This window comes from Acinonyx jubatus, chromosome D4 (genome assembly GCF_027475565.1).
Source record: "Acinonyx jubatus isolate Ajub_Pintada_27869175 chromosome D4, VMU_Ajub_asm_v1.0, whole genome shotgun sequence".
Taxonomy (NCBI): domain Eukaryota; kingdom Metazoa; phylum Chordata; class Mammalia; order Carnivora; family Felidae; genus Acinonyx; species Acinonyx jubatus.
Window position 1 is genome coordinate 36,698,707 of NC_069391.1, and position 17,574 is coordinate 36,716,280.

The following is a 17,574-nucleotide window of genomic DNA, read 5'->3' on the forward strand; positions in this document are numbered from 1 at the left end:
TCATTGTGTTTTTGATTTATATTTCCCTGATGATGAGTGATGTGGAGCATTTTTTCATGCGTTGGTTGGCCATCTGGATGTCTTCTTTGGAGAAGTGTCTATTCATGTCTTTTGCCCATTTATTCACTGGATGATTTGTTTTTTGGATGTTGAGTTTGAGAAGTTCTTTATAGATTTTAGATACTAACCCTTTATCTGATATGTCATTTGCAAATATTGTCTCCCATTCTGTCGGTTGCTTTTTAGTTTTGCTGATTGTTTCCTTTGCTGTGCAGAAGCTTTTTATTTTGATGAGGTCCCAGTAGTTCATTTTCTACTTTGACAGCTTGAAGCTTGGAGCCTGGAGCCTGCTTCAGATTCTGTGTGTCTCTCTGTCCCTTCCCATGCTTGTGCACTCGCTTTCCCTCTCTCTCAAAAGTAAATAAACAAACATTAAAAAAACATCCAAAATCCTTAGCCTGACATTTAAGGCTCTCCTGGATAGGATACTGAATTATCATCCAACACTTTAGCCTAGGCTACTCATTGTTCTATGACCACACCAAACCTTTGCACATGCTGATCTTTCTGTTTGCAATATTGTTTTGCTATTTTCTGCGTGATGAATTCCATTCTTCTCTCAAATACCAGTTTGATTATTACTTTTTCTGTAATCCCCCAAGCTTCTCCAGGTAGAACCAACCTGTTCCTTTTCCAGTCTCCCGTAGCACTCACTATATATTTCTCTTACATCATTTTCCATATTGTACCATAATTACTTAAGTATCTGTTTCCACAGCTATGTTGTAAGCTTATCTACAGAAAGAGCTGTCTTATGATTTATGTTTCTATTTCTAGCACCTAGTATAGTGCTTGGCACATAGTAGGTGCTGTGCTCAATAAATATTAAATTAATAAGATAATTTAGTCATGCAGGGTGCTTTTCAGGTTGGAATGTCACAGTGCAGGGTTTAGGAAACCTGGAAAGAAGGATATAAAAACGTGTTTGGATGTGTGTATGTGAAAGGGAATGATGAAAATAGAAAAAGGAGCTCAAAGGCTTATTTGACCCATTTCAAATTTTTGTCCATGAAAAGGCAAAGGAAACATCCTTCTTTTCTTTTACAACTTTTAGAACCCAGAACTTAGGTCATAATTACATCTATAATACCATTTGCCACATTGTTTCTGGAGGAAAACAAATGTGAGTTCTGATTAACTGATTTACAAATGTATGTTTGGGACCTATGTCATTGATTAACTAGAGGCTGCCTGACTTATGCTTCAGCATCACCAAATTTGTGTGCATTTTTTCAATTATTGCATGTGTTTCTATGTCTTATTTAGTTACATTATAAGCTATTTGAGGGCAGGGATGGTTTTCTCTTTGTGTAACTCATAGTATCTAGTACAGTATTCTGGATATGGAAACCACTAATACAATCTCTAGACATTTCTCAGAGTGTTTTGTACACTGGCACTGTGGAAAGTAAAGAGTTAAAGAGCATACAGTCTATGCTTCCCAAACATTTACACTCTAGTTGGGGAGTTAAGCAGGATGTATACAGTCAGCTCCTCCCCCTATGACACAAAGTGGTCAAAGAAGCTTACCTGACATAAAGGGAAATGGGCACCATAGTGTTAAGAATAATGAAGTAGGACCAGAATACGAGGATGGCAGAGACAGCTGATGAAGGGACATATTCTTCCCATGGCAGATAATTCTGGAAGTAGTAGCCTTTTTTGTTTTCCCAAATGCCATGCCCAATTGCTAGGATAAAGCACATGCTGCCTAAAAACAGGAAAATCTGGAAATCAGAAACAGAATTAAATTAACATGTTATCTAAGGCATGTGCTGCTTCATGTCTACTTTTGGACATTTAGCTCTCAACAAAGCTTCTCTCTTTTCCTGGAGGGCAGGGGCATCCTGTAGTTCACAAGCTCTAGGCAGTAGTACAGGACAGAAAAGAAAGCCCAGCACGAGCCATCCTTGGAATCTTTTTTTCCTTTCAAATTTTTATTTAGATTCTAGTTAGTTAACATGCAGTGCAATATTAGTTTCAGGAATAGAACACAGTGATTCATCACTTACATACAACACCCTGTGCTCATCATAACAAGTGCCCTCCTTAATACCCATCACCCATCTAGCCCATCCCCCCCCCACCTCCCTCCATCAACCCTTAGTCTGATCTCTATTATTTAGAGTCTCTTATGGTTTGTTTCCCTATCTCCACACCCCCCCTACAAATGTCAACATCTGTTTTGTTTCTTAAACTCCACATGTAAGTGAAATCATATGGTATTTTGTCTTTCTCTGACTGATTTATTTCATTTAGCATAATGCACTTTGGCTCTATCCATATTGCTGCAAATGGCAAGATTTCATTCTTTTTGATTGTGGAGTAATATTCCACTATATATGAATATATATATATAATATACATATATATTATATATACATATATTCTACATCTTTTTTTAAACAAGTTTTATACAATTTCTTTATACTTTCAATAATTTTTATGTTATACAAACTGTTCAGGAACACGTGCTTAAAAAAATGTTTCCATCGCATTCTACGAATCTAGTATACATAGTTTTAGCTCTAAAATACAATTATAGCACACCAAAAATAAAATTATAGGTAGTCTTACTAATGAACAAAGATGCAAAAATGTTAAATAATTAGTAGCAAATTAGATTCTGCAGTATATGAAGAGATGAATATCTTTTGTCTAATTAGGTTTATCACAGGAATATAAATATACATTAGCTTTACAGAATCTAAGAATAAGATTCAGTACTATTAACAGATTAAAGTTGCATAAAAGTGATCATCTCAAAAGATGACCAAATAAAAATTCCACATCTATAAATACCCTTAGTAAGTTAGGAATATATCTTTTTTTAATTTAACTTTATTTTTTATTTTTTAAAATTTATACCCAAATTAGTATATAGTGAAGCAAGTTAGGAATATATCTTTTTTTATTTTTTTATTTTATTTTTATTTTATTTTTTTAAAGTTTATTTTTGAGACAGAGAGAGACAGAGCATGAATGGGGGAGGGGCAGAGAGAGATAGGGAGACACAGAATCGGAAGCAGGCTCCAGGCTCTGAGCCATCAGCCCAGAGCCCGACGCGGGGCTCGAACTCAGGGACCGAACTCACGGACCGCGAGATCGTGACCTGAGCTGAAATCGGATGCTTAACCGACTGAGCCACCCAGGCACCCCGGAATATATCTTGATAAAAGTGAGCTACCAGACTCTATGGCAAACTTCATATTTTATGGTAAAACATTAAATGTAATCCCATTCAAGTCAGAAAAAAAAATTGATAGTATCAACATTGTACTAGAGGTGCTAAGCAATGCAGTAAGAAAAACTGCAGTATAAATTTTGAAATGGCATAGAAAAATGGTCATTACTTATATCACTTCTTTTTTTATCCATTTATCAGCTGATGGACATTTGGGGTCTTTCCACAGTTGGGCTATTGTTGATAATGCTATGGACATCAGGGTGCATGTACCCTTTTGAATATGTATTTTTGTATCCATTGGGCAACCTTGGGATTTGAAGTGAGCTAAAAGTTATTAAAATACATTAAATACTAATTAAGTGCCAGGAGTTGTGCTCAGTACTCTCTCTATATTATTTATTTTAATATTTAAATATTTTATATTTATAAATGTTTTAATAATAGATGAGGAATTTGACATTAAGAGTAGAAAAGTATTTTGCCTAAAGTCACTTAGCTACTAACTAGGAGAGACATGTTTTTTGTTTTTTGTGTTCAAGTTTATTTATCTTTTTTTAGTAATCTCTACACCCAACATGAGGCTTGAACTCATGACTCCAAGGTCAAGAATTACATGCTCCTCCAACTGAGCCAGCCAGGTGCCCAGAGAGACAGGTTTTGAACCAGTTCCAGAACCCGAGCTTTCAATCACTCCATTATTGAAGTGAGGTCACTGATGGGCAAGTCTTTGAAGACAAGGATGTAAAAGGCAGGAGGAGCAGGTATAATTGAGACCATTCTCAGAAAATAAGATTTTAAAAAGCTTTTTATTATGAAAAATTTCAAACACTTATTAAGTTATATAAATAGTATAATGAACCCCCATGTGCCCATCACCCAGCTTCAACAACTATCAATTCAGGGCCAGTCTTATTACACCTAAAACTCCTCTTCCCCTTTTAAGCAAATTGCCCACATTATATAATTTTATCTGTAAACTGTTTATAATTTTTTTTATTGTTTATTTTTGAAAGAGAGAGAGAGAGAGAGAGAGAGAGAGAGAGAGAGAGAGAGAGCGAGAGCACGCACAGGGGAGGGGCAGAGAGAAAGAGAAGGAGACATAGAATCCAAAGCCAGCTCCAGGCTCTGAGCTGTCAGCACAGAGCCTGGCGCGGGGCTCAAACTCACAAACCGTGAGATCATGACCTGAGCTGGAGTCGGCTGCTTAACCCAGGGCCACCCAGGCACCCCTGCAATTTCTTCTTCTAAGAATAGTAATAAGAATTTTTCAAAGGTTCTTTTCTTTTCTTTTCCCTGAATTATAATGTCTATTCCAGGGTCAGTTATTTTACTTGTTCACCCTCTTCCTCCTCTTGTGTGTTCCTGTTTTCCCTCTAGTACACTTAAAAATATGAGGAGAAGAGTAGTTTGATCATTATAGGTTGGTTTTGTTTCCTTTGGTTTATTTTGTTTCCCCAGTAGGCCACTCTCCTGAATGGGAACATGGAAGCACAAGTTCTATGTAGGTAGGTAGTATGTGTTATTTGATGGGCTTCACCCTCAGGTACACAAGGAACATGAAAGCACATTTGAATCCCTTAAAATTGAAATAAAGTGGGTTTTACTCTGAAGTGATGAGACCCACATCAGAAGCCTTAGCCTTAGGGCGCCTGGGTGGCTCAGTTGGTTAAGTGGTCGACTTCGGCTCAGGTCATGATCTCACACTCCGTGAGTTCGAGCCCCACGTCGGACTCTGTGCTGACAGCTCAGAGCCTGGAGCCTGTTTCAGATTCCATGTCTCCCTCTCTCTGACCCTCCCCTGTTCATGCTCTGTCTCTCCCTGTCTCAAAAATAAGTAAAACATTAAAAAAATTAAAAAAAAAAAGAAGCCCTAGCCTTCTGAGATAATTTTTACATTTCTTTAGAAAGCAGTTCCCTTCTGAGACTGGAAGGCAAATACACTTGTTATTACTATATGTATGCTATACAGGTGTCAGGATGGTATAGGGGCCAATTATTGCCCATGTTGTTTTATGGACAGTTTTTAAATTAATTATCTTGACCATTATTCCATATACCACCCCTACTTTTCATACCTGCTAATGTTAGCTTGGAGCTATGATTGAGCTCTACCAGGAAGAATGCATTTGCACTGAAGCTTTCACTACCCTGGTTTGTCTATCAATATAATCTAGGGACACCTGGGTGGCTCAGTTGGTTAAGCGTCTGACTGTTGGTTTTGGCTCAGGCCATGATCTCACACTCTTTGAGTTTCAGCTCCACATGGGGCTCTGTGCTGTCAGCACATAGCCTGCTTGGGATTCTGTGTTTCCCTCTCTCTCTGCCCCTCCCCTGCTCACTCTCTCAAAATACATAAATAAACATTAAAAAGTATATAATCTATCTACTTTCTGCCTTCTAAAAACTCATCAACATCTTGGGTCTACTGATGGTTCATCCTCTGCCAGGGCTGTTACACATTTATTTCCTGTTTGTACTTCTTTATAGTCATTTCAAGAAGCTTCTCAATGCTCTTAAACTTGATGCCCAAAAGTGAATACAGTACCTCAGACAACATTTCACACTTTCTGAAGGAAAGATTGCATGAATGAGCATTCAAATATAGGCATTTATAGCAGCTACTCTACCAGCTCAGCTGCCCCAGCATTTACACTGACCCTCTGTTGCCTCTATCTTGTGAGAACCTAAGCAGAGAACTACATTTTCTCTCTGGAGACCCCCCACTGCAGATACCTCTATGGTCCTTCTCTAATCTGCACGGGGGTTCTCTAAGCCTGCTATTCAACTATCATCCTAGGACTTCTTTTCACCCGCTTCCATGTTTCCTGGCTTCCTTATCTTCTTTCTTAGTTTACTTTCTTGGTTTGCTTGAGTATACACAATAGGAGCTTCCTAAGAGATTATACAGGATGAATACATTTTTTGAACCTTTATACATATGGATATTTCTTTATACTTGAATTTTATTAACAGTTTTACTAGATTTAGAATTATAGGCTGCAAACAATTTTCTGACACACATTTGAAGGCATTAATATTTACCTTCTGCTGTTGCTGCTGAGGAGGCCAATGCTATTCTGGTTTTTGATCCTGGTATATGATCTTTTATTCCTCACTAGAAGCTTGTGGGATTTTCTTTTTTTGTAATTTATTATTTTTTTAAATTTAATTTCAAGTTAGTTAACATAAAGTGTAGTCTTGGTTTCAGAAGTAGAACCCAGTGATTTATCACTTCCATATGAGCACCCAGTGCTCATTCCAACAAGTGCCGTCCTCAATGCCCATCACCCATTTAGCCCATCTCCTACCCACCTCTCCTTCAGCAGCCCTCAGTTTGTTCTCTGTATTTAAGAGTCTTTTATGGTTTACCTCCCTGTTTTATCTTATTTTTCCTTCCTTTCCCCTATGTTCATCTATTGCATTTCTTAAATTCCACATATGAATGAAACTATAAGATAATTGTCTTTCTCTGACTGGCTTATTTCACTTAGCATAATATGCTCTAGTTTCATCCATATTGTTGCAAATAGCAAGACTTCATTCTTTTTGATCACTAAGTAATATTCCATTCTATCTATCTATCTATCTATCTCTATCTCTATCTCTATCTCTATCTCTATCTCTATCTACCACATTTTATTTATTCATCAGTCAATGGACATTTGGGCTCTTCCCATAATTTGGAGATTTTATTTTTAATTTTATAATTTTTTGGTATGTGGTCAATCTGCCTTGTTAAGCAGGACTTCTCATGTGTTTTCATTTTGCCTTCCCAGGGAGGCAGCAAGTATAGCAGAAAGAGCATTGATTTTGAAAAGTTATGCCTAGATGGATAGATGAGATGATTAAATAAAATTACATATGTAAAACATCTGACACATATTGATGCACTGTCCCCTTTATACACTTGAGGGCTGCACCCAGATCTTATACATCCTTGTGATTCTCACAACATCTGGCACATACTGGGCACATGATAGATTTTCAATAACTACAAGTTGATGACTTAATGAGTCATAAACCTGTCTTTGCTGTTATTTTTCTGTAGGATTTTATTTATGATATTTATCTTTACTGTGTCTCAATTTGCGTATTTGTCAAATGGACTTGCTTATTGTCATGGATGTAGTGAGGCTACAGTTAAGTGAATAATGAATATTCTAAAAAGTTAAAATCACTCTAACAGATGTCAACTATTATGACTGACCTTCAGAGAGGTAAACAAGTAGGTGAAACTTCCTAGGCATATGGGAGACATCTTGTTTTGAAAACAAGCCCAGGCTAAATGACCTAACTTAGTGCCTAATGATAGATGTTCCTAATATAGTCAGCGGCATATTTGCCCATGTCACCTTCCTGAATTTTCAAATGTGACTGTCTTCCTCATTAAGAAACCAGGAAATGTCACTTTATTTCTACTACTAAAAGCTATGCAGTTAGTAGTAGAAAGAAAGATAGTGGATACTAGCTTCTGGTCTCAAAGCTGAATGAACTTTCCTAATTTTCTAAAACCCCATTTACTAAATCCAAAGGATTTAGGAAAAGAACTGCAGTATTTCCCATAATAAATAATGGAGAAGAGGCAGTTTATAATTCAGATATTAGTGAGAAATACACAGAAACAAAAGGCATTTTTGAATTTCGAGAGTCTAAGCAATAGAGTAAAAATAAAAAGTCATAGAATTAAGTACAGGCAGCACTGAAATTGCTCAGTCATGCAAAGAAATTGTATAAGTAAAGAAATCAATGTCTATATCTAACAAGAATAAGGACAACCTATATAGGATAGCAGGGAAATTAGTCTTCAGTTTAAACTTCTGTTATCAAAGCTATTATTATCTATCGAGTGCTTTTCCAATTTCATTTCTCAGCAGCAGGATCTTTATTTTTCAACTGGTATCTTACAGAACAGACAAATGTGAAGCTATTCTTTTTGAAGTGAGAATATCAGAATGAGGGAGCCAGAACAAAACTCACTTGATCTCAATTCCCCCTGCAGCAGACTCCCCTAAGGAAACAGTTTGAAAATCATCAGTTTAAGTAAGGTGTTCTATTAGTTCAAGTAAAGTTTTATTATAGTATCCATGAGTAAAATAGGTTATGGGAAAATAATTGTGTCAATTTCTAAAGGAGGGTTCTTGATCTGTTCCAGTACTATTAATCAAAGCATCAAATCTTAAACAAAGTGTGATCATTCTCTCTAACAGGTATAAACTAGAGAACAGACTCCCTTGTCAATTGGCTCTATTCTTTTTTGCTTCTGACATTAGTAAATGGCATACTAAAACTGTTTGAGTCTTTCAAACAACTAAATTCCAAGTTGGAAATGCCAGCTGCTGCTATGGAAGGAAGAAAAACATGTCTACTTGTAAAGAAGTTGAAAAATGTCTTCAACTTACCCAGACCACAAGGACATTCAAGAGATGGTCCATGTGCGTCCGTTTAAAGGTAGACTTTCCACAGTTCTGCATTAATTTGGTGTCTGGTCCTAAGTGAAACAGGAAGACCAGCTCTTAGAATCACTGAATACACTCAGAGGATTGAAATTGGATTGAAATATACCTTTCTGACTACCTAATCAAACCTCTTGCCAAAGCCAGGGGATAAAGCCCTGGAGAGAGGCTCATACTTGGTGCCAATAACTCAAAAAATAAACATTTTGTTTCTAAGGATAATCACAACTATTTCTGCAAAGTGCACCAATCCTGATTCCTCTTTTTTGGGTACCTCAGAGAGTCTAGTTTTTTATAGATGAGTTAAGTCAGAATAGGAGCCACAAGCTTCTTCCTTTTTAAGTTTTTATTTTAATTCCAGTTAACATACAGTGTTATATTAGTTTCAGGTGTACAATATAGTAATTCAACACTAGGAGCCACAAGCTTCATTCTCATCATCATCTGGTTTATTTAGCTTAGAAAAGAGATTTTCTGATAAAGAGATCTCTACCTTCTTTTGAGGAAAACTACTGTTGGGCCAGGCTCTATTTCAAGTTTCTACTTGGGAAAGGAAGAATGGAAAAGGCAATGGCAGTGACTTCTGAGATGGAAGCCGGGGCTTTTCTGGGGCTGAGAGACAGAGATTGTATTTCCTCATGACAGGGCAGATAGTAAACAGAAGTAAAGAGCTTTTAGTGAATATTACTGACCAAAAAATAAGCAGTTTAGAAGAAAGTATAAGTAGCAATTTCTCTGGCCTTTACCATCTGATTGTTATTTTTACATGTATTCTAATGAAGGAATTTCATTAATGTTTACACATGGGGGAACTAGAACTTCCCTGATAATGTAGGCAAACACTGAGAATGCAGGGCATAAGCTATGCCATTCTTTCCTCTCAAGCATTTCTTGAAGGGCTTGAAGGGATGAGAAGTTTGGCTCAGAGCCAGGCAGCTACATGGGGCAGAATCTTCCAAGGGTCCTTAGAAAGAATGACCTTACCACAAGTTTCAAGGGGGATGTGGAGATCACGGTTGAACCTGGGTATCATGTAGTGGGAAGAGCAACTAAATTCTGCACTGAATACCTCAAGATGCTCTTAAGTGGTTATCAGTTCTCTTCTGCTCTGAGTTTCCCAAAGCCCCAAAAGATTTTTTGCTACCATGTAAACCAAGAGTCAGAGGGAAACCTTAACTAAATTTGTGCTGGTTGGCAACCTCACTGCTATTACTTTAGGGAAAAAAACCTTTTGCTGAAAAATGAGCTTTTTATAAATGGCAATGTATAGGGTAGCTGCTGAAGTACAGTGAAGAAAATAAGTGTACTTCAAATCTTTGGGGTTTGAGTCTAGTCAGCCTAGAAGCCACCATTATAGCTCAAGAACCAATGAAAAAAAGTTCTACTAAGGCCTCCCTGGACTCTTAGGCTTCTTTCTATGGCTTGGTTCCAATTATTTTCCACAGAAGTGAGGCATATAGGATCCTCATGTCTAGGAGTGAATTCTCTAGAAGGAGAGCTCTGAGTTGAATAGTATTCACTGTGGTAAATCTTCCTTGATGCTATCTTCAGTGTTCCCTATCTGCTTACTATGGTTGTTGTCATCAATTTCCATTGTTACCAAGTGCACAGGGTAGGTAGCACAGAAGCTTCTTCCTCCATTTTCCTGAACCACCAAGAATAACCCAAGAAAATCCCTCACTAAGCATAAGGGATTATAGTTCTAAATGACATCTCAAGAGGGGCCAATTCTTGGGGTGCTTTGGTGGCTCAGTCGGTTGAACGTCTGACTTCAGCCCAAGTCATGATCTTATAGCTCGTTAGTCTGAGCCCCGCTTGGGCTCTGTTTTGACAGCTCAGAGCCTGGGGCCTGCTTCAGATTCTGTGTCTCTCTCTCTCCTCTGTCCCTCCCCCACTCACTCTGTCTGTCTCTCTCTCTCAAAAATAAATAAAAACATTAAAAAATTTTATAAAAACAAGAGGGGTCAATTCTAATGATCCACACTGCTTTTTCTCTGCCATGAATCCCTCACATTTTATTTCATATTCTTCTCCATAATGAACACCGTGTGTATTCTCTCCTGGGAGTAATCCATATATATACTCTCTCCTTTCACACGTTCCCCTTTTACGTGTTAATTCCATGTACAATCTTTCTATGTGTATACCTTCTCTTGTGTCCAGATATGATCAGAAAGACTTATAAATGTCCTGTGGTCTTGTAACATAAAGACTTCCTTTAACAAAGGCAGAGCTAATAACATTGGCAGCTCATTGCTTGGGGGAAAAAAATTTTTTTTTCCTAAGAAAAAAGGTTTTTTTCTTAACTCTTTCATCCATCCATCTACCTCCCTCCCTTTCTATCTGTCTCAAAGCCATAGTGTTCTGATATATCTCTGAGTCCCATATCTACAACTTAGAAACTGAATAAGCACAAATTGGTCATGAATGGAAGTCTGCTGTGACTCTAAGGAGACATACCAGTATAAATCACCAAGCCATAGCACCAATCTGTATTCCTGATGATGCAGCCTCGGAGTAGCAGCTTGTCATGGTCCAGGGTGAAGTCTTTTCCTTTATAAGTCAGTATTCCTGTGAATTTGTCCAACTTGTTATTGGGAGACTCACACGTCACTTTTCCTGAAGAAAAATGAAGGAGAAAGAGTCCTGGCTCTGTAATCTCAGGCCTTTCCTAACAGGACAGAAAGAGGCTTAACAAACAAGAGGAAAGAACATCCCTCTTTCAAAATACATACATCTTTTTCCTATCCTCTCTTAACTGCTGCCCATTGATTACCAGCTCCCTTTAGAAAGGCGGACAAAGGTTTCTGGGCATCAAAGAAGAGTAATTCTGTATGTGACATGGGTCATTCAGAGAGAGAAAAACCCACATGATAACTTATCACCATCAGTACTACCAGGTAATATGAGCTCTGAATCTGAAGAAATTAAAAAACTACTTAACTTAAAGCAAATCTAGCATTTTTCTCAAAATGAAATAATTTGGCCTTTTCTTGATTACTAAAATAGAATATGTCCTTTTTACAAAGGACATATACATATACAATACTAAATACATATACAATACTAAATACATATACAATACTAAAAGCAGACAGGAGAAGGTAAAATTGCCTAGAGATAAGTGCTGTTAATCTTTTGAAGTACATCCTTCCAACTTTTTCTATACATGTACTCATAAACATACATGTTTCCAAAAATAAGCTTATGTTATATATACTATACAGCCTACTATAATCGTTTTCTTTCACTTGTTAACATGTTGTGGATATTTTTTCCATGTGACTAAATACCAACTTGCATATTGTTCTTACCAAGTTATGTAGAATTCAATGTATGGATGTGCCATACTTTATTTAACCAGTCCTCTATGGATAAAAATGTGGGTGGGTGAGTGTACTTCCTAACTCACCATCAAAGGCAGAAAGCAGCTCCAGGTTATCTTCCAAATCACTGGTGACTGGGATGGCCTGCTTCACTTTCAGGTTGGTTTCACTATAGCAAAGGACACATAGTCACCAGAGCACAGGCCATACATACACCAGCAGCCTAAGTCTTCTTCTTCTTCGGATTGCAGGAAATAGATATTGCCAATAGAGCTTGGGCTATAGGTCTGAGCTCTAAAAGTGACCCCCACTGTTCTCTCTCTAGGACAGTACTGAGGTAGATAGCTTCACAAGGAAGCTGAGCGTTAGCCTACTCACTCCCCTATCTCTCTGCTCTCATTCCCTGCAATACACCAGTAATATTTTAACCAATCCAGGAAATCTTGCTGGTCAGGTGCTCTACATGAAACTGAAGAGACATCACAAAACAACCTGAAGGTGGCACCTGCTCCCTTCAAGAATAAGGAGCAGGTCCTTTTAAGAAGCTTGCACATACTTCCAAGTAAACATACTCCTCACCTCATAAGTATTTATAGGACCCATGAAGGAATCCCAATTAACCATTTGCTGATACAGGAATGCATAGAGACAGAAACAAAAATGGAAGCCACATTTCAGAAAGCTTGGGCACCAAGAGGAATAGTTGTAAGAATGCCACTGATACAAAACTCCACAGGACAAGCTCCTGAAGATGGCCTCTATCCTCCTAAGACCTTAGCTTTTGCACGGTAATGAATTTGTAATTTAAATCCTTTACAGAATGTGGTATTTTATCAGTAAATAATTACCTCCATACTCATCCTCCCCACCCCCCAAACCTCCACTGGAAACCTTGGAACTCTATTCAGAAATTTTACAGTTCTGTTTACCTCTTTCCTGCTACTCAGCATTACTGAAGACAGTGAGAGTGTCTCCAGTTTAGAGATGGAGAATACAGAGTTTATTCTGCACCCAGGGGATGCGAGATTGTTGCTGCTAAGAGCTCAGTTTTAGACTTGAAATCCCAAGGATCTGGCCTCCTATTTTCTCTTATCTGGATATATCTAGTATCTTTGGCACTTCCATCTGAGAATAAAATTCATTCCCTGCATCATTCTCTCCCTCAGTGAGAAATTCTCTAAGCTGGCTCAATGGTCTTAAAATGACCATCAGGAAAGAACACTTACCCATCAAGTTCTGCTGTTTCTATATACGTCAGACTGTAAGGCTCACTGCTAGAGAGTAATAGTATATCAGCCTATGGTCAGAAAAGTCAGAGAAGATAAGGAAAGCAGGAAGGCAGACTTTTAATATTACAGTGGCAAAAAAAGCAATTACCCCAGAAACAGATATTCATCCTGAGAATTTTACAGATATTTGGTTTACACTCTTTGTCTAGGATCCACTGCTGCTACCACACTCACCCTCTCCTAAAGCTAGTCATTCTTTATCTGTAGCTATGGTGGGAGGCAGACAAAAACAAACTTCGTACAGGAGCCGTTCATCTCCAGATGCACAGTGAAGCAGACAGAGGTCATCAAAAGCAGTGGCAGCAGAAGTGCTGAGAGGGTTCCTCTGTACCCACTCAAGTCAAAAAGAAGAAACCACCATGCACAGAGGTACTCACCGTGACAGGCTGATTATTTCTTAGTTTTATTATATCTCCCACTTGAATATTCATCCATTTGTCCTCCTTTATCCTGTAAGAAAATGTGCCTTGAATGCCTGTTCTGAGAATTTCCCCATAGCCCTCCTTTGACAGTCAAGAAAAGAAATAAAAAAAAGTGGAGATGAAGTCAAGGCTTATAGAAGAACCAAAGTGGTTTGTGATGCATCCTTGCTATAATCAAGAAGGGGGCCCATTTCTCTTGACTTCAGGTTATAAGGATTTTCTAAAACTCTTTAAAATGCATATGTAGTCATATACACCCCTAATTATTCTTTAACTAAAAGTAATACATGCATATGGTAAAAAAAAAAATAGTTCAAATAATAAATAAGCATGTAAAAAGAAAAATTCTCTCTCCCCAGATTTTAGTTTTGCTTCTCAAGGTAGCAAATGCAAATTTTTGTATTTGTTTCTAGAAAATATCAATCCAAATGATACAACATATACATTTAAAAGTTATACACTAGAGGGGCATCTAGGTGGCTCAACTGGTTAGGTGACTGACTTCGGCTCAGGTCATGATCTCTCAGTTTGTGAGCTCAAGCCCTGCGTTGGGCTCTGTGCTGACAGCTCAGAGCCCGGAGCCTACTTCAGATTCTGTTCTCCCCCTCTCTCTACCCCTCCCCTGCTCACACTCTGTGTCTCTCTGTCTCTCAATAATAATAAATAAACATTAAAAAATTAAGAAAAAAATAAATACAAGTTATATACTAGAGGGGTGCCTGGGTGGCTCAGTTGGTTAAGGGTACCACTTCTGCCCAGGTCATGATCTCACAGTTTGGGAGTTCGAGCCTCAGATCAGGCTGACAGCTCAGAGTCTGGAGCCTGCTTTGGATTCTGTGTCTCCGGTTCTCTCTGCCCCTCCCCAACTCGTGCTCTGTCTCTCTCTCTCAAAAATAAATAAACATTAAAAAAATTTTTTTTTAAGTTATACACTAAATACAGAATTTGCTGCACTTTGCATGTTTCATGTAATAACATATCTTGCAGAGTACTTATAGAAGATATGGCTCATTCTTTTTGATAGATAAAATGTATATCCTATCATATATGGTTGTACCAATATTATTTACTTATGTTAAAATTGGATTACTTTTGACCCCTCAAATCCTCACTTCCACAAAAGGCAACTGGCAGTAGGAGCAGATTCTATAATACTACTGGCTCTTTCCCCTTCTGTTTTTTGTACCTCAATTTCCCCAATTGCATACAGCCCATAAATCCTTCCTTTCTGATAAAGAACGAAGCAAGATATACACAGTACCATAAGAATTTTGGAAATATGAGCTACCTCTTTGTAACAATTCTGTTATGCCAAGCACCCAAAGAGCTGGCAAAGAGAAGGCACACCTGAACGCCATTGTATGTTTCACCTTTGAATGAAGCCTTGTTATCTGCGGGCATGACACACATCACCACTTTGCCAGAGCACGGGTTTTCCCAGGACACCTTTACTGGGAAGATAACTTCTTTGAAAAGGGCCAAATTTCTTTTATTTAAAAAAATTTTTAATATAAATTCAGTTAGATAATCTTCTTCCACTTCCTGAGTTATATTTCTTTTTTAAAAAATATTTATTTTGAAAGAGAGAGAGAACACGCAAGTGTGAGCACGAGCAGGGTTGGGGCAGAGAGAGAGAGAGAGAGAGAATCCTGAGCAGATTCTGCGCTATCAGCACAGAGCCTGTCTCGGGGCTCCATCTCACGAACTTTGAGATAATGAGCTGAAATCAGGGTCTGATGCTTAACAGACTGAGCCACCCAGGCACTCCCTCTGGGTTATATTTCTTTAAATCTTATTCCAAATTAAATTTTCTCTGTATGTTATAAATGTAAGTCCTTGTTGTAAAACCATTATTTATATATCCTTGTATCTCCTTCTCTGTTTTTTTTTAATTAAAAAAATACATTTTTTACATTTTTTATTCATTTTTAAGAGACAGAGACAGAGCACGAGTTGGGGAGGGGCAGAGAGAGAGAAGGAGACACAGAATCTTGAAGGAGGCTCTGGGCTCTGAGCTGTCAGGACAGAGCCTGACGTGGAGTCCAAACTCACAAACCATGAGATCATGACCTGAGCTGAAGTTGGTTAAGTGTCCAACTGAACCACCCAGACGCCCTTAAAATTACTTTAAAAAATGTTTCTATTTATTTTTGAGGCAGACAGACAGACAGCATGAGTGAGGGAGGGGCAGAGAGAGAGGAAGACCCAGAATTCGAAGCAAGCTCCAGGCTCTGAGCTGTCAGCACAAGTCCAACATGGGGCTTGAGCTCATGAGCTGCAAGATCATGACCTGAGCCAAAGTCAGATGCTTAACTGAATGAGCCACCTAGGCACCCACTTCCCTTGGTTTCAAGTGTCATCTTTATGCAGATAAAATATAATATGTTTACTTATTTTGTTACTAATTTTCAAACCTGCTATATAGTACTGAAGGGGAATAGCTACAAGAGTTGGAGAAAGACATCTGAATATCTGTTGTATTTTGCTTTACTTTGTTTTACTTTGCACTCTGTCAGCCGTCATTTTCACCAGTAAAACATGGCAAGAAGGGCTACAACATTCTGGCTTCTCCTGAAGAATTAAAAGCTTCTATTTGATGATACAAGGAGCTGTCAAACTATTACCAATTTGTTCCTGAACATTATAACAATCATGTGTCCCAGATTTAGACGAGGGGAAGATATTCCTTTCTGATTTAAAATATTCAGTACTGTTGCGCCATAAGCACATTTTTAATTTCCAGGCATTGCATTCTAACTTCTGGTTTAGAAAATATGATCAGAGGGGCACCTAGGTGGCTCAGTTGGTTAAGCATCTGACTCTTGATTTTGGGTTAGGTCATGATCTCACAGTTCCTAAGATTGAGCCCCTTGCATCAGGCTCTGTGCTGACAGCACGGAGCCTGCTTGGGATATTCTCTCTTTCTCTCCCCACACCCTCCCCTGCTCATGCTCTCTCTCTCTCTCTCAAAACAAACAAACAAACAAACAAACCAAAAAAATAGATCAGAGAGCTAGAGAAGGCAGTGTTTTGATTCCAGAAGAGATCATTCACATTATATTCTGTTTTATGTGAATGGTACCTCCTGAAGCTCTGTAACATACTGGTACTTTTCCTACTACAAACACTCATAAATGGTAGATATAATAAAGTGAACATTCTTTCCCAAAGCAAGGCTATGTTTACCACAAAGTAGAGCCAGGAAAAAAATTAAAAGGTCAGCATGTTCTGAAGTTCTTGCTCTGAGTGAGCAAAGGGATTGTCAATCTTAATGATTAGCAATTAGTTTTAATTTAGTCCACTAGAGGGATAGGGCATGAAGCCTTAGGATCTTGAGAGGCAGTGAGTTGGAACTAAGGACCCCTCATAAAGCTCTGAAAGGACAACAACATTAGGTAAAAGGGGGTCTAAAAAAAATCAACCCACTGGCAAGAAAGTTTGTCTATCTTACTCTAGAAGGTTGGGGGTCAGAGAATAGAGGACTCTCCCCTAAGAATCTGTAACATTGTGAGGTGTGGGATCCAAATTTACAATTCCTCAAAATTAGGTTTCAGCAGGTGATATCCTTGAGTTACTTGGCAGAAGCAAACACAAAACCCCTCAGAAATGGTACAACCTCAACCCAGGACATTTAGAATTCTCATAAAGAAAATTTTACCAACAATGTGCTTGTAGCCAAAGTTATTGAGAATGAAAATGACAGAAATCACAACTTGCAAAACCAACTTTTTCAATAGCAGCTCTACTGAAAACCATGTCTTCTAGAAAAGACAAGCCACTTTCTGAAATACAGACTGTTTCAATAACCAGCTTCACTGAGTGAAAAAGTCTAACAAG

At 38.1% G+C, this 17,574-nt stretch overlaps 1 protein-coding gene across 4 annotated transcripts in view; it reads right to left on the minus strand.

The window, feature by feature from the left end:
* LOC106981277 (phospholipid-transporting ATPase FetA-like) overlaps positions 1-17,574 on the minus strand; it is a 96,346-nt gene that overhangs the window by 30,216 nt on the left and 48,556 nt on the right. For all 4 annotated transcript variants that reach the window (XM_053204963.1, XM_015079426.3, XM_053204962.1 and 1 more), the window contains 6 exons: positions 13,693-13,765; positions 13,253-13,323; positions 12,113-12,195; positions 11,161-11,319; positions 8,647-8,735; positions 1,591-1,787 (listed from right to left, as the gene is read on the minus strand). In XM_053204963.1, coding sequence (XP_053060938.1) covers positions 1,591-1,787; positions 8,647-8,735; positions 11,161-11,319; positions 12,113-12,195; positions 13,253-13,323; positions 13,693-13,765 — 672 coding nt within the window. The remainder of the gene's footprint in view (positions 1-1,590; positions 1,788-8,646; positions 8,736-11,160; positions 11,320-12,112; positions 12,196-13,252; positions 13,324-13,692; positions 13,766-17,574) is intronic.